Source organism: Gambusia affinis, linkage group LG18, assembly GCF_019740435.1.
Source record: "Gambusia affinis linkage group LG18, SWU_Gaff_1.0, whole genome shotgun sequence".
Classification (NCBI taxonomy): domain Eukaryota; kingdom Metazoa; phylum Chordata; class Actinopteri; order Cyprinodontiformes; family Poeciliidae; genus Gambusia; species Gambusia affinis.
Window position 1 is genome coordinate 7,661,854 of NC_057885.1, and position 22,392 is coordinate 7,684,245.

Below are 22,392 nucleotides of genomic sequence, written 5' to 3' on the forward strand. Positions count from 1 at the left end.
AGAATCAAAGGGAAGGGGGGGGGGAGCTGCACAGCGTGCACCTCGAAACGCAAAACAAAGGAGGCAGAAACGGGCAGGTGAGAAATAAAAATGAGTCGCCGAACGAGAATACGGAGACGGATGAGAGAGGAGGGCGAGGCGGCGAAGGCCGACAGCTGTGCGCCGAGACAGATGGATGTCAAGAGCGAGGGAGAGTCTGAAGCTTTGCATAAACAGCTCCTCGTTTTGTTCAACCCCCCCCCACACTCAGACGTTTCTGTCATGTTTTGATTTGGGGGAAAACAACAACAAAAAGAATCTGATAAACGAGACGGGGCGGTACAGCTGAGAGACGAACGCTTTGTGAATTACTGAGAGATTAAACTGCAGGTAACAGGGAAGTCGACTTAATCTGTTAATAGTGCTTTAAATACTCAAACGTCTGAACCAGCGGTGAGTTACTGAGCGGGCGATAAATGTATGCTTGATGAAACGGAAGTGGATCTTTTTTTTGTTTTGTACATCTGAGACCGATTGATCAGGGGGGGGTTTGAGCAACAACTGGCTCTCCAGGGTCACAACTACAAGCATATACCGATCAATCGGATTGATTGCCTCCTAAGATGGGTTCACAGTTTCACCTCGCCTGGCCTAAAACCTTTTTATTCCTTTAGATCTCTGGGAAGAGAATCACTCCTTCTGCTTATCCTTCCTCTAAAAGTCAATTGAAAGCTCTGATAGTAGATGAGTCTATTGAGAACCTGTCTAAAACCCTGCAGAACGACAGTAATGCTTTCCATCTGTTCTTGTTCTGCACCTGCCATTAAGGCGGCGCAGCCTTGAGTTTAAAGTCTGTGCTTTGCGGGATCATTCCTTAAAAGGAGCTGACGCTGACAAGCACAAAGTTATGCAAATGTGGTCTAATGTTATGTAAAAAGTCTTTTATTGTATAAGCATACATTTAAAAACAATACCTCTAATTTGAGTATGTTTATTCAGCAAGGAGAAAAATCTCTTAGGAAACTTTGGTTTCGAAAATTAGCAGGCACATCCTCATGTTACCAAAATGTAGACCTTAAAATGTCTGAGATCTGAAATCCATTTCTGAAAGTAAGTTGCTCTTCAATATGTCGATCATAAGTCTGAAATTTTTGCCTCGACACAACTATATAAATTGTATATTCTATTTATTTATTTATTTTTCTCGCTGAACGTTTCTGTCATCCAGAAGTTTGAGTCGCACTCAGACATCTACAAAAAAGTTAAATAATACATTTATTTTGTCTAGTGTTGACACGGGTAACTAACTGCTAACATATCCTTGCTAGCTATCTAGCTAGCCAGCCTTTTTCCATCTATCACGAGTATTAGCCAATAGGCTGGGCGCATTTCATGTATTTCCGTGGAGATAGATGTCTTAAATTTCATGAGGGTCTTAAAGAAATCTTTAAGAAATGTACTGTTTCCCAAAATATGATGTGATAGACTTTTTTTTTTCTTTTAAAGGAATTGCCAATCAGCTGAACATATTTCTCATATGTCACCACCATTAAAGGGAGAAGGATATTCCACATATTTCCTGCTGCCCCTGATGTTACCGCAGTAACACAAAGCAGGATTGTAATTTGATAAAGCGGTGTGAACACAGCGTTGCAGCAGATCGGCCCGGGCGCAACGCGCTGCAAATTATTTAGTCGCTTTTTATGGACAGATCTGCCATCTTAAGTAACTTCCACTTAGTTTAAACCATCGATTAAGGAGCTGATGCAAAAACAGCAATTAAAGGATATTGCTGGTGCAGTTTTTTGTTTTCCCCCCCATAAAACCTTAAACTTTACCGTGGCGACGCTTTAATTACTGTAATCCATCATTTTACGTCGAGAAATAAAGCAAAACATGACTTTCCGGAGCAGCTAATTACTTTGTGTAATGGAAATATTGCACTGTTTCATTCCTAGACTATATTTTTTCTACAAGAAAAAGAAAAAAAAGAAAAAGGAAACCAATTCCTCAATTACAAATCAGCAGTTTTGATGCAGAAAGGCGTTGCTTCCAAAGCAACAGCTGTACGTCGCCATGGTGTCGAACAACAGGAAGCCCACTCAGGTGCGGCGTATTGGATTTGCCCTGAACATGGCAGAAAGCAGAGTGCGGCCTCATCGTGCCTTTCCTTTTGAAGTGGTGGGAATGATTGCTCACAGTGGGCATCTGCTAAGTACGTTAGCTTCTCGCTGCGCCGCTGAATGTACACATACTCGAGCTCCAAATCATTTGTCCTTTCACAAGCTGGACACTTAAGGGTTTTAAAGGCGCTCAAGCCGAGTCACGTTTTTGTGCGCTTTGTACGTTTTTTTTTTGTTTTTTTTTCTCCAAACAATTGAGATGAGGCTGAAACTGAAGCAGGATGGTTATTTTCTTCAGAGATCAACTGTTTGTTTTTGTTCCAGGCTCCAGCGCCAATGGCTTTTCCCATGACCACACCACAAGTGCCTGTGTATGGAATGGTGAGTATTGCACAGAAAAAGTGACTCTCCTCATATTTGGTGATGTTACTTTACCAGGATGTCTGCAGGTCTCAGCAAGTCAAATTTAAGACTTTTTAAGGCCTTTTTTCAATGCCAATTTGAATGAAATTGAACACCAAGCTAAAAAAAACTAGCTTGTTGGCAGTTGGCAACATGAAGTGAGCCAGTGGCAAAAACTAATGTCATCCAACCAACTGGTGATACATTAGCATCTAATTCTTGGAAGATGCAAAAAAAAAAAAAAAAAAAAAAGCAAATAAAAAGGCTAGCTAGCAAGAATATATTGGCAGCTAGTTACTGGTAGCCTCGAGTCACAGAATGCAATGAAGATCGATGTTTGTGCAAACGTTTGCCTGACAGAAAAGTCCCTCAAGAAAAAAAAATTACAAGAAAGATTAAATAGTCCTGCCACAACAAAATTTAAGACTTTTAAGGATGACTTACATTTAAAAAAATAATAATTTTAAGACATTTCAAGGCCTTAATTTTTGATACACTCAGACTTTTTCAGGATGTCCAGTTTGCACATTAGACTTATCAGAATTTTGTGTGATGCGCTTTTTTCTAGGTGTGACGTAGATTGGCATTCAGCTTTTCTGAGTCAATAATTTGTACCGCTACCAGTTTGAGTTGCAGATTTGGCCTTTGACTAGGCCCTAAGAACACGTCAATGTGCCTTGACCTGTGCCTTGCATTGTAACTCTTGCTGTGCATTTGGGGTTGTATTTCTGGAAGGTGAACGTTTGTTATTGTTGATGTTGTTGTTGTTGATGTTGGTGGGTTTTTTTCATGGTTATCCTGAATTTAGTTCCAGCCATTTTCTGGTGATCTCAGACCGGTATGGGTTTCGTGTGTGTGTGTGTGTGTGTGTGTGTGTGTGTGTGTGTGTGTGTGTGTCGTGGCTCTCCAGGTCCCTCCCCAGATGGCTCAGATGGGTGGGGTACCGGTGATGGCTCCACAGCCGATGATGTACAACCAGCCTGTTCTCAGACCCACCAACCCTTTCGCGCCCATGCCAGGAGCCCAGGTAGATGCCACGAACTCCTGTACAGTGATTGGCTTCTTTTCAACTGATTTCTGGGCAAATTAGGAAAATAAAGCTTCAATCTGTTGAATTCTAATTTTTTATTTATTTTTTCCCCTGTGCCAATAGTTTCTCCCGTTTTTCTCTCTTTGCTTGTGGGACTGTTAAAATCCTGTGGATTTCGTTTCGATTTCATTTTTCTGTCCTCTCTCTCTCTCTCTCCCTATCCAGATGCAGTTTATGTAATCCATTCAGGGGGAAGCTGAGTGCCAAAAGCGACAAACAAAGCAGCAGAAAAAAACAACAACAAAAACTCACGAGAGGACCATCGAACGGAGGGAGGGACGAATTGATCAGGCGAATGAAGAGACACAGACAAGCTGACCGACAGACACCGAAACAGAAGGAGGCCATGAGGGGCGGAGGGGGTGGGACTCTGACCCGGCTGGAACAACTGCTCTCGTGTGTGTGTGTGTGCGTGTGTGTGTGAGTGTGGAGCTTGTCTGTGTTTATCATTTGTGTTTTAAATCGTCCAGACGGAGGGATGAGATAGACGGACGGACAGATGGACGTCTGGTTTTCGCCCAGCCTGTTCGGTTCGGTGTCTGGATCCAGAATTAGCTTTATTTCAAACTGGTGCTATTTTGTCCTCTCTGAGTTCCTGTCTGCCTGCAACAGCAACTTGGGAGCACTTGTAAGAGGACGGGTGTGTGTGTGTGTATGTGCGTGTGCGTGCGTGTGTGTGTGTGTGTGTGTGTGTGTGTTCGCAGCAGTTGTTCCAGGTAATACAGCCTGTCCTCTCTCTCCTCCTCCCTCAGTCTCTGTTTGTTTTTCAGAGAGAAACGTAGAGGCACATTTTCTCAAGTATGTTTCCTGTAATTTTCCAAGCCATGTAATTTTTTTTTCCCCTTCTGTTTTCTTTGCCTTTAACGTTATCAGGGCTTGTACAGCAGTTTGTCAAACGGTAACCGAGCGTTTTCTCCTCATGGCTTCTTAAGCTCTGCCGCTCGCACATCAAGACGGGAGATCGAGGAAACGTCGGGACAAAAACACAAAACAAAAAAACCCCACAAATTTGTCTGAAGGGCTCGTCCCATCAGGGAAAACGCAGCAAAAACGAGTCCAGATGTTGGGGAGATCGTTGACTTACAGCTGCGTCGTGAAAACTGCTGGAAACCTGCCAGTCTGTGTGCTTCTAGTCTGCTCGAGGGTTGGGTCCTTCACGTACGATGTCACATGAAACAGATCGAATTTGACCCTAAAAGTAATCAATGAAGCTGTGTATATAAGCAAAAAAAAAAAAAAAAAAAAAAAAAAAAGGATTTGAGTGTGTAAGTTTTTCTTTTCTTCTCACATGGAGTGTTTGCCCATCTGTGCAGAGATAGTGAACATTATTGCAGTCAGTAGATACTCGGATTGTGTGTGTCTCTTTAAGTCAAGGGGCTTTGTGTGCGTCTTTCTCGGTGATTGATGAGAAACAAATCCAGCACACCGAGGTTACGGCTGTTCTTAAAGGGATATGCACAGTCTTCTAGTCGAGCAGTAAAGGGATAGTTTGAAATATTTTAAAGCAAAGTGCCTGCAGTAGAGAACGATAAGTTTATATTCTCTGGATTCGAAAGCTAACGTCTGAAATGTCCCACGTTTAAAGCAAAGAGGAAGTCCAACCTCAAAAACGTCTGAGCGGTTTCTGCAGATGAAGTTTTTCATTGGTTACTAATTTACAGAGAAATATTATTTACATGATTGATTGACAAATACATTCTATGTGGGAAGTTTATAAGTCCAGGCACCAAAAAATCACAAAACAAATTCAGTACTATTGGATAAAAAGCAGCCACATAAAAACAGGTTGGAGTTGGTGTGCCATCAATAATCTTCCTGCGAGAAACTTTACCGATTTAAACTACCTTAAAATCAAAAGTATAACAGCAGCTCAAATGAATGCTACTGTATTGGTTGTCTGTTATTCTGACAGAAAATTCTCTAAATGTTCCCACCTCGGTACACGTTTCACACAGGAAGACTTTTAGAGGCGCGCCACCTCCTATCTCTGCCTAAATATCAGCTTATTTGTAAATAACTACCCAAAGTAAACACACATGAAGTAGCATTCAGATGAGCAAATGAGTTATTTACTGAAAACCTTTTAACAGGGCCTCTCTTTAAAAAGCCTGAATGTTCCTTTGAAGAAAGTGTTTTGTTTATCCGTGTTGAATATTCAAAGTATTTTTGGCTGACTAAATTGTTGCTGAATTTCTGATTGAACCGTTGCCACCACAATAAGGATAAAATGTGTATTTTTCTGTCCAGCGGGAATCTGGTCCTGCTTGTGTTTCTGCCTGACGGTCGCTAGGCGACCCGCTTGGATCGGTCCAGACTTCTGAGACCAATAGATGCGGCTCCCTTTCGGCAGATCCACGTCATGATTGATGATGATTGATAATGATGATGATGATGATGGCAGCACAGAGCGAGTTTGTTACTCAATCGAGTCGACTTCACTTTCAATTGCACTGAATCAGAGCGAGAGGCGGGAAGCGCGGCTCTCCACGGTAACGGAGGGGAAACGTGGCGGCCCCTCTTCAGGCAGAACCTCCGTCCTCATGAGTCGTGGCTGTTTGTACATATTGCACCGTGGGCTGTTCTCACGTGTACGCTTACACGTTTTTGTGTACGACGACGACTTCTTCTTCTTTCCATTGAGGGCTACTTCTGAGGATAAAATTTTAAGTCGTACTTTAAGCCCACATGTTTGATACAGTTTCTTGTTGTTTTTTTTTCTTCTAAAATCAAAATATTGCAAAAATGCACATGCGAAAAAGTTGCACTGAAGTGGCCAACTCCCAGCAGTAGAGCTGTCGAGTTTTCTTTAAGGATAGAGATTTGTTTCGGGGTCGTTTTGTGGGGTTTAAAGAGCTCTCGTCTATCGGCCGTTTTGGCGACTAACGTTTCTTCTTTTATTTTCACTTTTCCTGCCACTCTAAAGTTGAACTTGAAGCTTTGTGTATTCCCCATCAGGGTTCGGCATTCCATCGGTGACGGTCCGGCCTCAGACTCATCGTCGGCTCTGCTGTGAATCCTCCAGAATGTCGCCTCAGTTTTGCCGTCATCGCTGATCTTGTGCTGCAGCACCTATTTTCGGCCTGTTTAGTCTGTATTTAGTCTGTGTAGATATGTAAAGTGCTTACAGTTTCTGTGTAGATTGTCCCGGCTGTCGCTGTGGGTTAGACGCTGCTCTTTAAACGCTTGTCGTCAGTCTTGTGTTAGCTTAGCCTAGCTTCTTCTTATCCCGCCGTAGGCTCTCCCTCTGTCCTCTCTGCTGGTGTCTACCAAATGATAGCTGTTTTTTCGTCCTTTAGCTGTAGATAAAAAAGTTTCTCTCAGGCTTTGAGGTTTAATTCTCTCAAACTCTTCTTTTCTTGCTACTCGCATCAAACCATTATTCCAGCATTCTTCAGTTTCTCCGTGTCTATCTGTCTCGTTTGTCCCTGATTGGACCTGAACAGCAAAGCACACGCAGAGATTTTCAGGTTTTTGTCACAAATCAATGTGATGAATGATCATTTTGAAGACCAGCTCTTATCCTTGTGAAAGTTAGCTTCGGCTAAAGGCCGGTGTTCTCAGTTTTCCTCCCTTTTTTGTGTCAGAATGAAGGTAAATATGTAGAGAATCGTGAATACTAACATCTCTGGGAGATGCAGATCTATGACGTGGCCTTATGAACATTTAATGGGATCAAAAGGCTTTTTAAACATGTTGAAATCACTGTTATTACCTCATGTTGAAGGTTTAAGACCAGACCATGAAATAAGCGATTATAAATTAAAGTAGCCTACCTGAACTTAGCCAACTTAGCCCATGTGAAATTTCAACTAGAGACGTTCCGATCAGGATTTGTTGCAACAATTAATATACTTTAAATTCTCATCAGCTTTAAAATGCAGAACAATAACATTTCAGTTTGAAGAACATCACTTCCTGCTTTGGCTGATGCTGATTTTCATACAGTAGAAGTTTCCTGAAACTAACTATAGCGCCTTCCCTTGCTGTTGTGATATGGCTCGTTGATCATTCGACATGTAACGTGTTTCTGCGGGGGTTGATCTCCTGCTTCGTGAACCCGGCGCTTTTGTTTTGAACCTTTGAGCTGCTTTCTGCACAGCTTTCCCTTCCCGCAGCGTAGAGTTGGTCACATTTAACAGATGTAGAGGAAGGTATAAGTTGACATAAAATCAAGGATCCTTTTGATATTTGTTTGTTCCAACACATGGATTGGTTTCTTTTAAAAATGCCTTGATCAGATGTTTTGGATCACATTGGGATAACCTTAGTTGTTATCCCCCTTATGGTTCCACTCTCCTGACCTGGGGTGGAAACTCCTGGATGTTTTTAGCCATCTACTAGCTTCTGTTGAGGGCTTCCTCAAAGATGTCATTCGGCATGGTGGAGTTGGACAGTAGCAACTTTTGGTAAACGAAAGTTTGGTTTATGACGAGAAAGACTCCAACTCTGGGCTGACAGTGAAGGTCTTCACGAATTCCCACGAGGTTTTCGACCCTAAAGTTTCCTTGTTACGAAGCAGAATGACTGGCCTCTTGTGAGACTTTCTCCAGACCTTAATGACACAACTTGCTTTTTCTCGACGCCAGCAGTTTCTCTGCAAATGATTGACAGATTTTGCTTTTTTATGTTCAAGGCAAGGGGATTGTGCTCTTTGTCAGCCAGTAGTTATTAAACCTTTTTGTGTAGGTTTGACTCTCTGGACAGGCTCTCGACTCGGTTTGAGGCTACCTTGCTGCAGTCTTAAAGCAGCTGCTGTATCTTTGCGTCGTTGTAGCATGAAGCCAATGCAGAGGAGGATAAACTTCGATGTCAAATCCGAACGTGTGATTACTGCGATTGTAGCGGACACTCAGAGAGCAGGGTCCTCCCTGGCGAGCGGCCGCTCAGTGAGCGCATGGTGTCGTCTTTTTCAGTGTTTTCATCCTCAAACGCATGACAACGGTGGCGACTTCCCTCCTTTTGTTAAAATAAGCGGCCCAAACTAGACGAAGGGACCGATTGATCGGACTCGACCAATCACTCGTCCGTCCAAGAAACCGTTCGGGCTGAAACTCATACATGTTTTGTTATGTTTTTTTATTTGGACTGTTGATGAATGAGCCAGTACAACGAAAAGCGTTGCCAAACTTCTCCGGTGTTCTCCCAAAGAGCTCGCTTTGTTTTCTCCTGTGGCACACGCCCTCCGCCGTTGACGCGGGCGACGTTTGCAGTGGAACCAGAACCCGCCGACCCGAACAAAGAGCGAGCGCGAGAGAGACTTTGATAGATGTCCTCGTCTTGTCAATGAGAGTTGGTGTGTTCAAAGATTGCTTCTTCGTGCACGCTCAGATATTTTATTTTTATTTTTTACATTGGTGTTTTTTTGTTTGCTTGTTTTGATAAACCCCCAACCCTCGGATTACTGCCTCACTATTCTGTATATAAAGAAACTCACACGCGACAACTCAGCTTAAAGGCATACCCTCATAATCCGCGTTTATTTTCATTTACCCATTTATTTTACCTGTACATGAAGATATTAGCGTCCTACGCAAGCGTGCAGGTCTGACTCCCACCGTGGTGGGAGCAGGCTGAAACAGACGGGCGGAGCAGATCTGGAGGCTGCGAACCGTCGCCGTACATCAGGATCAGCCGTGACTTTTCAGCGATGCCAAATGTTAATCTGTCTCTGTTTTCTCCTCCGTCTCCTCCCTCTCTCCCGCCCCTCCCCCGTCTCTTTGTACATTATTTTCTATTTATTTAAAAGCAGAAATATATGGAGTGTATCGAGCATGGAAAGGCAAACAAATGTTAAAGTTGATTTTAAAAAAGAAAAAGGATGGGCTTTTATTTTACAGCAAGTATATTTGTTTATTCTAGGGATTTGGTTCCTCTCTATTTTTTTTTTTGTTTGTTTCTTTCTTTCTTTTTTGGAAGAATAAAGTCATTTTCCATTCCTAAACATTTGTCTGGGTTTTTATCTTATCCAACGGTGGAAACAAAGACACAACACATTCAAAGAATTAGGTTTATAAAATGTGCAGTTCAGTGTTTTTTAAACTTGTTTTTCTTAAATTCAGACTTCCTGCTTATTCACATTCTGTCACATTACAGCAACAAGCTTTGATGCATTTCATAGAGGATTTATGGAATAGGCTAACGCTAAATAGCAAAATAATGTGACATAATTTTCAGTCTTTCTTACAGAACAATATCTGAAAAGTCCTGCATGCTTTTCTACATTCAGCCGCCTTGAGTCGATCATTTATCCGCAGTAGCTGCACGTATCTGTACCAGCTGTTGCACATCTAGAGACTACACATTTGTCTAGTTGTTGGCGTAATGGCTCAAACTCGGACTTCGATTAAATCTAGATCTGCACATCATCAAAACAAACACTTTGGTGCTTCAGAACCTGGATGAGTTTGCAATGCTTGAGAAAACCACAAAGCTCTCCAGCGAAAAATCATGAAGTAAAATATCCGACCGTGACGTCAAGTAGGATGCAGTCACATCCTTCTGCTATCCACCTCTCTTTAGGTGGATAGATAAACAGTTCTGGAAAGCAGGGTGGATCAAATGAAAAGGAAAGACTAATTTCCAGTTATTCCAAACATTTACTGGCCATTGCTTCGGCCTAAGGTGGTACAACCGGTCGTTAGGGTTACGTGTGGAGCAATCCCTTTTTCCCAGGAGAACAGGCTTAGTTAGCTGTTTTCCCCCACAATAAACTAAACAAGTCTCTCTGGGAGTTGATATGTTTCACAAGGATGTTTAAATCCTGAACATGACAATACTGGTGAAGATTTTCTTCGCCGAAGAAAATGCACTTAAAATTTTATTATTTGAATGAAAAATGTTTATGCTAATATTCCTTCCCTTAACAACCGAACAAACCAAGAGTCTGTTGTGGTTTTTTTCTGTGTGTGTGTGTTTTTGTTTTAGACCAGTTTTATAGAAATGTCACTGGATCCAATTGGACATGCATCTTAGGCGACCACTGCTGTCCTTTCGCCAGCACTGCAGATGGTTACCATAGTAACTGAATGATGACTGGTGGAGAGACATGCTGAAAATGCCCATCTAAGTTCTTCACACGAGTGAAACGGTGAAGTTTTTAAACTATACAAAATAACAAAACGCGTGTTAGGAAGATCTGTTATGAGATTTTATTTTTGATTTGGACAAATTGATCTTTTCCGCAGATCATCATAAATTAGAAGAACTTTGATTTACAAATTGGACTGCGTGTGGTTGATCATATAAAACACATTAACTTTTGCAGCTTTGAGTTAAAATCAAAATCTTCAATTGAATTAAGGTCCAAATGAAATTATTCAAAACGTTTTTTAGTTAAATACCCCAAAAGTAAAAAAAAAAAAAAAACTTTCCTCAGGTTTTAGAAGTTTCACCACACGAAACATAAATAATAATAAAAAAACAACAACCCTGTGTAATAAAACCGTTGTAAACAATGCAGCAGCTTCACTCAGCCGTTTTACAATCGGCAACAGAACGGCACATTAAGTTTCAGTGGAGACCCGTCTCCTCTGGCCTCGGCCGTCCGCCACGCTGCGCTTCACTTGGCTGAGCTTCACACAGGAGAACCAAACAGCTGAAACCTGCACGACAGAATGAAACCATCTGCACACCCCGTCTCTTTGTACGGCGTCACGAAAAGAAACCGAACCGTCCTTTTCAGGTACCCGTCTCGGTTTAACGCGTCCAGATCCGATCAGCTCTGTGTATATTTTGTGTATATTTGTGTATATGGTAAACCTGGGAACACGTCTAACTTTTCTGTTATTCCAGCAACACTGGAAGGATTAAAATGGCTTCCTGACGGATGAGGTTGTTTGTCTACATCTGTTTCTAGTGTGATGCATTCGGCCTTTTTTCAGTGTTTGGAGTGTGTGACTGGACGCCTTAACAAAAGGGCCCGCAGCGTTCCTGTGCAGAGTGAATGCTCTGACCTCCTCCAGAGGCTGGTAGTTTATCTAAGTCCAGGATAACACACACAAATCACTCATAACACCACGGCCACTGACAAGTGCTGCTTCAATAGGTTCTCCCGGGAAAACCTTCATCCTGACTTTCTCATGGATGTTGGCACCAACAAAGCCTGGAACCCTTTTCTCATTTTTCTCCCGTTTCAACCTCAAACATCGACGGATTTTATGAGGGACTAAGACAAAGTTATGCTTAACCGTGTAGAGAAAGAAAGATCGTATCTAACATTGCTCTAACAAAATCTCACAGGTGGATCAACCAAAGAGAAAAGACGCTTTTAACGCAGCGTAGCCACAAACCACAGCCACTCTTTTAACATGAATGAATTGGTAGTAGCCCTTTAAAAATTCCTGTCACAAAAAATGTTTCCGCTAGTTCTAAAAACTAGAACTAGTTTCTAGTACAGCCTTTGAATTTTACCAAAGGTTGAACTCTGAGCGTTGAGGGCTTTTATTTTGAAGGCCTCAGATTTCAGTCCTTCCTCTTGAGTGAAGCACGTTAAGCCCCAAAAAAAAAAAAAAATAAAGTGTCTTAAATATTGTATTATTGAAGCAGAGAGTGGAGACAAAGATCATTGCTTCTGGATTAATGAGTCTAAACTTGAATTAGAGTCTAATTATTAGACTCACCACCTTAGCAGCTGTGAAGCACAGCAGTGGAAGTGTCATGTTTTGGAGACTATTTGCTCCACCATGAAGTCTTCAGCGTATCAGAGGGCGCTTGAAGAAAACCCAAGACTACCTGTGAAAATGTTAACTTTCACAGAAAGAAAGAATTGGACCGTGCAACACGACAATGACCTAAAACATACGGGTAAGTGGTTCCTCATCCAGAAACTGCTTTCTTGTTAGTAGGTTTAATAAGTGAATTGTTGTCGCTGTAAAACAAAAACCCCACAGGGAGAACATTTAAAGCTCAGAACCTCACTAGGAAGAGTGTTGGATCAGTCTCAATGCGGCCTCTCTTCAGCATCTTTTCTTTGGACTCGGTGACAGCTGGAACAAACGCATCTCGGAGTTTCGTTAACAGGTTAAAACCTCAGAAGGCTCGTCGTTTCACTGATGTGGCGCTGATCCAGGAGCAGGAAGTGACAGAGATCCAGAAGCTGTCAGCCTCGCCGCGGCAGCCGCTGGCTCCGTCGCACCAGGCCCGTCTGCGGCAGCCGATGTCGACCCCCGCCTTCAGATAAGTTGTGACAGCTGTAAATTGAGAGGGGGCGAGTGGAGGAGAGGAGGGAACTGCTATTTTTATCTCCCATTCAACCGTCTCTCTCTCTCTCTGTCTCTCTCTCCGTCTCTGCTGAAGGCCGTCGGACCTTCTGGATCTCTCCTTTCTGCCTCAGCGGAGAACCTTCTGGAGACCGGGGCGCGGCATTAAGACCAGCAGACCCTCAGCGGTCTGGGGAAGGATTTCAGCGGAAACGAACAGATTGTAAAGACAGGGAAGAAGACATCAAGAGACACCAACAGGCCCAACATGGCTCTGCTGTGCTACAACAAAGGCTGCGGGGAGAAGTTTGACCCTGACAAGAACAAGGATGGTGAGCTCCTTCTGCTTGGTTTGGTCGTTCTCTGCCCAGTTCGTTGCATTATAGTTGACTTCATAAAGAAGCTCTGATCTTTTCTGCTTCTCCTACTTCTGAGGAGCCATCGCAAAAGTTTTCATGTTATCCTTTTTGCTGAAGTCAAGCACATGTGACCATGCTTGTGTATTTTTTCTGCTCTTGACTTTCAAATCAAATAGAAATTGCTGGTAGAAATATGTAAGGTCTTTGTAAACATGCAGATATGTAAAGAGCAAATGATTGGACTGAATTTTGTTGGAAAACAGAAAAGCAAAAAGGCATTTTCTGAGTGCGAGGCATTCGGCCACGTTTTTGTGGAAGGACTCCAGGGCCTGGAGATCCTTATATGGGACATCCATCACCTCTACATAGCCAGGACTGTGTGTGTGTGTGTGTGTGGAGCAGGTTTTTATATCCTTGTGGGGACCTACTTCTGTCTACATTGAGGGGTTGTGGGGACCTGCTCCTTGTGGGGACATTTTCTTGGTCCCCCTGAGGGAAAATGCTGTTTTTGGGTTAGGTGGTAGGGTAAGGGTTGGTGTTAGGGTTAAGCTGTAGAAAATGAATGGAAGTCAATGTAAAGTCCACACAAGTCATAAAAACACAAGTACTTTTGCAGTGTGTGTTCTCTGTGTGTGTGAACAGCTGTTGGGTCCTGCTGACTGTGTGGGGAACTATATGCAGACTAAGGTTTCCTTTCCCTGCTTGTACCCGTTCCTGAAACAAACTTAGAAAAAACCTCAAAGCTGCTGAAACACTGAGTTCCTTTAAATCAAGGCTAAAAACCCACCTGGAACATTGATCAACATTTTTGAGGAGTATTTGTTATATGATTTTGATGATGACAAAATGTAGTGTTTATTACCTGTTTCATAATTGGTGACTGCATGATTTTTTTATGATTTGAACTGCCTTCTACAAATAAGCTTGTCTTCCCTCCCCAACTACAGATTCCTGCCTCTTCCATCCAGGAGTCCCAATCTTCCATGACGCCCTGAAGGTGAGCCGATCTCCAGGTCCGCGCTGTTTTGTCCAGAACGTAAACGGCATCGCTCCACGAACGTGTGTCTGTTTTCAGGGTTGGTCCTGCTGCAAGAAGAGGACGACGGACTTCTCTGAGTTTCTCTCCATCAAGGTAGCAAATACCGTAATAAAAAGCACACTTAATTTAAGATTAGGAGTATTTGGTGAGGGAAGTTACCAGGAGATATTCAGCTCCTTTTGATGAAGCAGATGAAGAAAAAAATACTTTTTTCTTCCAGTTAATGCCTATCTTACAATAGACATTTTTAATCAATTAAAATATTTTTAAATATATAGCCTACGAGATCTTATATACTCTGATCTTGTTTCTGTAATAAACAAGGAAAGAAAAAAAAGATTAAAAGATGAATGAAAAAAATAAACAAATATGCTGTAAACATTCGACACCTGTATGAAGTAGTCTTCTTTTTCTTTTTTTTTTAACAAAGATCTTGTCACTTTTGCCTGTTTTCCTGGTCTTTTGGAATGCAATTATGCAACTATAGTTTATTTTAGATATTTAAACTGTTTTACAGTTACATTGTAAAATGTTGTTTATAAATTAAATTTTTTTAATTTAGAGAATATGTACCAAGTTTAGATTATTTTTACTTTTTCAACTAATATGTATGATGAAAATGGTCTCAAAAAACAATATTTTTGTTTATTTCAATAATTTCTCCAACAGTTTATTGTTCAATCGATAAACTGTTGGACCATTTTGGGTCCAACAAAATCGTCCCACTATCCAATGATACTGCCACCACCAATTTTCTGATGAACTTTACATTTATTATCATCAAAAAGCTCCATGTTTGAATGCAAAAATTCTATTTTCAAATGACTTAAGGATTAAAGCTACAGTATATGTGTTCATGGCAGAAGAAATCAGTAATTAATCATTTTTATCCGTTAAAGTCGGACTGAAACATTTACGTTTGGCCAAAGAAGAAAGATTAACTGCTAACTATGGTTAACACGGATGCGTTCACCCGCAGGGCTGCACCCGTGGGCGCCACAGTGACGTGAAGCCCCAGGAGCCTCTGAGGCCCGAGGTGTCGTCAGATAAGAGCGAGGCGAAACCCGGCAGCGACTGGGAGATCATCTACCAGGGCCCCAAATCTGCCGAGGCGCTGCAGAAAGAGAGACCCAGGTGAGGGATGGAGCTTCCACCCTGCAACACTCTGAGGTGTTTTCAGTTTGCTCAGACATCCCTGTTGTTCATCCAGACAGGTCAGGGTGAGGTCAGTTGCAGCATACATAGAGTAAGAAATAATTCTCAGTAAGCCTATCCTGATGTATATTTTGCTGTAAACAGAAGTGTGTGTGTGTGTGTGTCCTCGTGGGAACTTATTTCTGTTGGGTTTAAGGTAAAGGTTAAGGTGAGGGTTAGGCATGTGATGGTTAGGATATGGTAAGGGTTAGGCTATAGAAATTAATGGAAGTCAATGTGAAGTCCACACAAGTGATGAAAACACGACTGTGTGTGCATGTGTGTGTGTGTCTACACAGCTCAGACCAGCCCATGACCAAGTTGCCCCACAAAGTGTCAGCATCTCTCATTCAGGCGCTGGAGAAACTGGGACTGGACAGGAGCGCAGAGAGCGAGAAGAGAGGTGAGTCCTCCTGAAGGCGTAGCAAGTTTACATTACTTTCTCTCGAACCGGGAACAAAAATCCACACTTCAGCCTTGAAACATCCCCGGTCACAACAGAGCTAAAGATTAAAGCAGTGTTTCAGTTACTCAGCTTAATTTCTTTTAAAGGAATGCGGATGATCATGTTAACGTTGATTGAATCCAAATCTTTGCTCAAGCTTTAGAGCACGGTGTCTGCTCATCCGTAAAGAAAAATCTTCAAATTAAGGCCTTAAAATGTCTTAAAATCATTGTGAACTTTAATCACAGGTCCTACATTTTCTCATGACAGGAATAATCTTGTATATTCTATGGGGTTTTTTTTTCTTGCTGAACTTTTCTGTCGAGCGAAAGTTTGAGTCACACGTGGACATCTTTATTACAATACTGTTGAGGCTCTTGAGGCTAGCGCTAACTAGAAAGGATACATTTATTGCCCGTTTGCTCTACAACATTTGTCTTTGCCACCAGTTCACTTCTGTTGCCAGATATGAGCATTCATATCTGTGCCTGTATTATTCTGCACCCTAGGAAAAAATAAGCAGTTTTCTTGTACATTTCTGTTTTGATACAGGTCTTAAATTTTATTGATAATAGCCTTAAAAAGCTATAAATAAAGTTTTTTAAAGCTTTCTAAAGTTTGTTCCTCTGGTATTTGTATTTTGTTTCCTCATTTCACTCTACAGCTACATATTTTTTGATAGAGCAACACAAACTAATGAATAATTGTGAAGCTTAAAATAGTATTTTATATTATGCTAAAGAGAAGCATTCAGTCACCATGTTTCAATGGCGATTCTGTGTTCGAATAAATGTGTAGTGTTAGCGTTTTGCATGTAGCATTGAATTTCCACAACTAAATTACACAAAACGTTTTGTCTCTACTTTAAAAAATGTGAAAAATATATATATATATTGTTTTCCATAAACATTCCAGTAAGAAAAATACGTCACTCCTCTTTTTGTAAAAACATTACAAAAATATTAAAATATTTTTTTATTTTAAATTCTAACACATAACATGGTTCTTTAAAAATGACATCTAGTTTGCTAAGTTGTCTATTTTTTTTTTCCAAACATCTGTGGCTCTGAACGCTTCCTTTAGCCAGATCCAGGGTAAAATGGCTGCTGTTTGTTCTCTCTCAAACCTCTGAGGCCTTGACCAAACAGCTGCACTTATATCAAGACTAAATTACACACACACAATCACTAATCAGTCGCCGTCTGAAGGTAATCATTTGCTTCAGACTTTATTTGCAGGTGTCAAAGTGAAGCGGACAAATACAAATGTGTGCCACACTACTTCTGTAATCTCCTGCTGGATTGTCTAGGTTTGGCGGTATTAATACGTCAACACTGGATTTCATTCGTAATTCAACAGTTTAGTTCAGTCCTATCCTTCAAGCCTCCCAGAAACCCAACTCTTTATTATTCTGCACCTGTATGCTGAAAGATCCCTACATCTTTTTTCTCAAAGACAATGTGTTTGAAACTGGAATGAAACAGTCCTCACCCGTCTCCCTGTCATTGTTTCGTCTCACAGAGAGTAAGGACGTTATGCACGGGACGCGCTGCAAGAACACAGGCTGCAAAACAGTGAGTGTCTGGTGTGTTGGTATTTGTGTGTGTGTGTGTGTGTGTGTGTGCATGTGTGTGTGTGTTTAGGTGGCGTCTCTGGCATTCCTGCCCAGGCCCAAAATAGTTGCTGATCTGACATCAGCAAAAGCTGAGAAATTCATTATCTCCAATGGTGGCTGATGTCTCCACATGGGAGGAAACTGCAAGAACTGCAGAATGCAGTGATTTCACATTAAGGCTTCCTATTGGCGCTAATACTGTTAATTAAATATCAAGGCAACATCTGTATATGACCTTCTTTTACTGAGCTCTGTTTAAATTTCAGTCTCTAGCTGTATTGTAGTCAAGACCAAGACAAGACTTTTAGGGACTGAGACCATTGATATGTGTATTATATAATTATGAGATAATTCTAAGTCAACACCAGTGCCCCACTGACGTTAGCTTGTGCACAAAGCGAGCTAACGTAACGTGACAGCTGTCAAGAAACGGAAGCCTTGCCCTACATAGGTAGCTAACTTAATATGTATAGCAAATATTGACTAAATCTCTTTGTATGGTGGCCGGGCAGAGTGTTTTGGTACAGAGGCAGAGTGCTAACGTTAGCTTAACTAGCATTGCTAGCACAACTTATATATAAACTTACCTCTCGTTGTTTTTCCTTTCTAAGTGAGGATAAAAGTTTGCCAGTGACTATCTCTGAAGTCACTGTATTCTTTCTTCTGGACGTTGTTTTACAAATATGTAGACTTTATAATGTAGCAGCCAAAACTGTAATGACTTCCTCCAGCTCCCGTGGGCAGCAACAAAAATATGTTAACATTAAGTCACATTATTGCTTGGATAGGAATCTGCACTTTTTATTTTATTTTTTTTAGCCTGCTTTTTTTTCATGAAAGAAAGCATGCTAATAAGTAAATTTAAAAATGTTCTGACAATTGGATATATTTCCACGTATTGAAATAAAATGTATGTAGTTCTCCTGAACATGTGAAACCGAGACAAGACCAAATGTGAGACCTCAGGTCTCGAGTATTTCTAATCTAGAGAGAGCTGATTTTATAAAGATTTGTACCATTTGTAAAATAGAAAATCAAACCCATTTATCACTTTTATATTGACACACTTTGTTTTGATCTATCAATCGGTGAGGTTTCTGGTTGTGACGTAAAGAAAAAGTGAAAAAGTTCAACCCATCTGTGGAAGGAAACTTATTTCATGCACAGGGATGATTTTTATCTACAAATGTTTTCCTCAGCTGATCAACAAAAAGGTGTATTAATAGTTAAAATACCAAAAGCACACACAGGTCCTGGTAAATACAGGAAAACATAAACACGGCTGTACTTCAACTTTCTTCCTAAGGCTTTTGAACTTGTAAGGTTTAATCGCTCCATCTAGTGGACATATCTACTAACAGCAGCATCTTTCATTGACAATTTAAATAAATTGCTGGTTAGAAAGTAGACTACTGGCACAGACCTGGATATGTAAGATTTTAAGGTTTATGCAAATTTTAGTTGGTCTAAAAATGCACATCTGGATTAGAAATTTGCATGTCTCAAGATTGAGACAAACACTCCTGGTTGCTGACCTTATCCTGTGACTCATTGATCAAATAGAGTCTCATCTGTTTGTTCAGGTCTATGAAGGCCCAGACACAGACATGGAGGTCTGCACCCACCACCCTGGAGCGCCCGTCTTCCATGAGGGGTAAGAAGGAAGGAATTCACTGCTGCTTGTTTCCCTCTTGTTTGCTCAACGTCTAATCCATTATTCCAACATCATAATATTTGCATGGCTCCGTTCTCAGACAGCAGCTTCTATAAAACAAGAGTGTTAACAGTGTGAAGGTTGTGAGAGGAAAGCAAGAAAGGAGGTGGCTGAAATGAGAAACAAACATTTCTGCAAGTTCCACCAACTTAAATTTAAAACCTTTGAAGATTGTTAGGAATGACTTTTAAGGGCTACTCCATAATTTCATCCAGCCAACTGCATCCGGCCATGATAGATGAAAAAAAAAGCTAACTAGCAGTAACCTCAACCATCTCAAGTCAAAGAATGCAATTAAGATGTTAGCAAGTAACTAAGATTTTTCTACAAGAAAAAAAACCTACGAGATTAAATAGTCCCGACAAAATTAAGTTTAAAACCTCTGATCAACATATTAAAGGCCATCTTGCTTTGTAAAAAATTATTTAAAGCATTTTAATGCCTTAATTTTAGATACATGAATCTAAGACTTTGAGGAAGCGAATTGTTAGTTTCTGGTGTTCTTCCTGCTCCGGATCAAACGACTGCGACGATTTCTTTATTTAGGTACAAATACTGGAGCTGCTGCTGCATAAAGACAACAGACTTCAACGTGTTCCTGGACCAGAAGGGCTGCACCACGGGGAAACACCGCTGGGTTGCAAAGCAGGTACACACACCACCTACATCTGAGCGGAAACATGCAGGAGCTCTGTCTCTGCGTGAGTAATTTGCTTGTGTTTTTATGATCTCAGGATAAGAAGAAAGTGGCATGTCGACATGACTGGCACCAAACTGCAAACACGGTGGTGGTAACAATTTACGCCAAGAACTCAAATCCCGATTTCTGCAGCGTAGAAGCAAATCCAACGGTGGTGAGCAGCAGGAATAATCATTCAGTGTTGATACAGACGTGACGAAAAAAATAAAATAAAAAATGCCCAGGATTATTCATGAAATCAGACTCATGAACGTTCATGGAGTTTCACTTCTGTTTCCTGTCTTGCAGCTCGTTTGTCAAATCCAGTTTGAGAACAAGATTTTCAAGAGAGAATTCCACTTCTGGGGGGAAAGTGTCTCTAGCAACCTTTGATAAAGTTGTAGTTACTGGCACAGGCGACCGTTTCTTTAGCTAGACACTGATACTTATCTGTTTTGTAATGGTTTTTCAGGTGATTGACCCCAAACAGAGTTCGGTCAACATGGTCCCGTCTAAAGTGGAGATCACGCTCCGTAAGGCCAACCAGGTGTCCTGGGGCAAACTGGAGGACCCGAACTACACGCCAGAGCCGGACCCCGTCGACGACAACGTCGTCTATGACAACCAGGAGTCCCAGCAGCCCGACTGGGACATCGACGACGACGACATCAGCGACTCGGACGAGGAGTGGGCCTACGACACGCCGGAGAACAAGAGCCAGGGGGGCGAGAGTGAAGAGCAGAGGAAGAGGAGGGAAGAGCAAGAGGTGCAGAATGTAAAAAGGAAGGAGGTGGAGGAGGAGATGAAGAGGCTGATGCAGGAGCAGAAGAGGGCGGAGGAGCAGAGGAGGAAGCTGGAGGAGCAACGGAGGGAGGAGGAACCGGAAGGGTATGAAGACATGCCGGACCTGGAAGATCAGGAGGCCGATGTGGAGTGATATGAAAAAAACAAACAACAGAATTTTCCTAATTTTTGACAACCAATGCTGTTAAAAATAACACCATTTCATGCTGTTAAATGCTGAATACTCTCATTTTCCTGCAGTGACTTTATATCCTCTGATATAAAGTCACTGTTTTGAAGAATCGTAACTTTATGTGGGTAATAAAATAATGAGCCTGTTGAAATCTTTTGATTATGCAAAAGACAATTATAGAAATAAACTTTTTTTTTATGTCTCTCTCTCTGTCTAAAGTCCTTTCGTATTTTTAGTTATATTGGACAAACTATGAAATTAATTAAAACAAGATTAGCTCGGCTAATGTCAGTGAACGTTAACGTCGGTCTGTGCTGTTGGTGAAGGAATGATTCCACAGCCGTATGTTAGAAAACGTAGCTAAACATTGAGACATTATTTAGCTAAATGTTGAGCTGCAACAAAAATTGTGGCTGTTCAGCTAAATATTCTGTCATTTAGCTGAAAAGCCTGCATTAAAGCCCTCTGAGCTGAAAGATTTTAAAATTACAAAAAATTAAAAAACAAAAGCTGTAAACTTTTTTTTTTTATGAACTACCGTTCTATTATTCTGAGTGTAAAAAACTGATGGTTCTCCTTTGGTAAAAGGTTTAGCTGAAGCTATATTTAGGATATGTATTATATATATTTAATAAAATATTAAGCTAAATATTTAAATATTTAGGAAGCTTATTATGCAAAACTGACTCTTTTCAGATTTATATCACATTATTCTGAAAACATACCTGGAGTGATGCTTTGGTTCTTTCTTGGATGTCTGAGAAATCCTTGAATCGTCCATGGCAACCATTCGGAGGTGCCTAAACGCTTGCTCATGAAAATTATCCAAAGCTCCCAACCCACAGAGCAACTCAGCTCCTATAAACTAGTGGCAGCAGCAATTAGCAAACGCCTGTTGGGCTCATCATACAAACTACGACGCTCTAAAAATGGATGTAAACGGCATCATGGAGAAGTATCATGATTAGTGTTGGAAGCTTCTTAAAGAAACAGGCCAAATTCAAGGCATCAGATATGACTGTAATGCAAAGTCACATTTCTTTAAGTTACTTTTTACATTTACAGCATTTTCATAAATGCACTAAACATGACTGCAGTTTGAAAAGGAGACGTCTAAGAGAGAGTTTACGATCCATATCTGGGCACAGAATGGAAAGAGTGAAATGATGTGAAGAGGCTGGAAGCTCAATGACTCGGTGTCTTTTGTTCGTGAAGCGAGCAGCCGCTGAGTCATGCTCAGATCGTGTGTCAGCACATTGTTTTCATCAGTAAAGGCCTGCGGTGAGTCCTGCTGGTGGACGGCCTTGAGAGAGCGACAAACGCAACATGATGAGATTTAAATTTAAACAAAAACTGGTGACAAACGGCTTAGTAACATGGAGCAGGAGAGATTCTCTACAGGACTGTGTTTTTAAAGCTTTAATGAGACGAAAAATAGTTTCCGGTTTCGATTATGTTTGTCGTTAATCAGAAGAGCTAAGAGGGCCACAGATTTGGATTAAAGTATGTTCATATTCTCTGTATAAATATAATTTAAAATCTATGGCTATGCTTGAAAATTGATATTCACAATATGATAG

General features: G+C 41.2%; 2 protein-coding genes across 5 annotated transcripts in view; both read left to right on the forward strand.

The window, feature by feature from the left end:
* The window catches only part of si:ch211-200p22.4 (phosphatidylinositol-binding clathrin assembly protein), a 97,801-nt gene extending 88,266 nt beyond the window's left edge, over positions 1-9,535 (forward strand). For all 4 annotated transcript variants that reach the window (XM_044096982.1, XM_044096984.1, XM_044096983.1 and 1 more), the window contains 3 exons: positions 2,427-2,483; positions 3,415-3,531; positions 3,760-9,535. In XM_044096982.1, the coding sequence (XP_043952917.1) occupies positions 2,427-2,483; positions 3,415-3,531; positions 3,760-3,774 (189 nt within the window). In that variant the 3' untranslated portion in view covers positions 3,775-9,535. The remainder of the gene's footprint in view (positions 1-2,426; positions 2,484-3,414; positions 3,532-3,759) is intronic.
* Positions 9,536-12,848: 3,313 nt separating this feature from the next.
* zgc:92429 (uncharacterized protein LOC445063 homolog) lies at positions 12,849-21,015 on the forward strand. The gene is made up of 11 exons (XM_044096986.1): positions 12,849-13,123; positions 14,098-14,147; positions 14,226-14,282; positions 15,169-15,323; positions 15,683-15,786; positions 17,350-17,402; positions 19,027-19,097; positions 19,704-19,806; positions 19,892-20,011; positions 20,146-20,205; positions 20,309-21,015. Exons 1-11 carry the CDS (start codon positions 13,060-13,062, stop codon positions 20,771-20,773), a joined length of 1,302 nt encoding a protein of 433 aa, XP_043952921.1. The 5' UTR covers positions 12,849-13,059; the 3' UTR covers positions 20,774-21,015.
* The last annotated feature ends 1,377 nt before the right edge of the window (positions 21,016-22,392 follow it).

What these genes read in the sequence shown, in the direction of transcription:
- zgc:92429 (XM_044096986.1), top strand. Translation starts at nt 13,060, where the DNA reads ATGGCTCTGCTGTGCTACAACAAAGGCTGCGGGGAGAAGTTTGACCCT. An exon ending in CTGAGTTTCTCTCCATCAAG is followed by an intron (nt 14,283 to 15,168) that starts GTAGCAAATACC and finishes GTTCACCCGCAG; the next exon opens with GGCTGCACCCGTGGGCGCCA. An exon ending in TAGAAGCAAATCCAACGGTG is followed by an intron (nt 20,012 to 20,145) that starts GTGAGCAGCAGG and finishes CCTGTCTTGCAG; the next exon opens with CTCGTTTGTCAAATCCAGTT.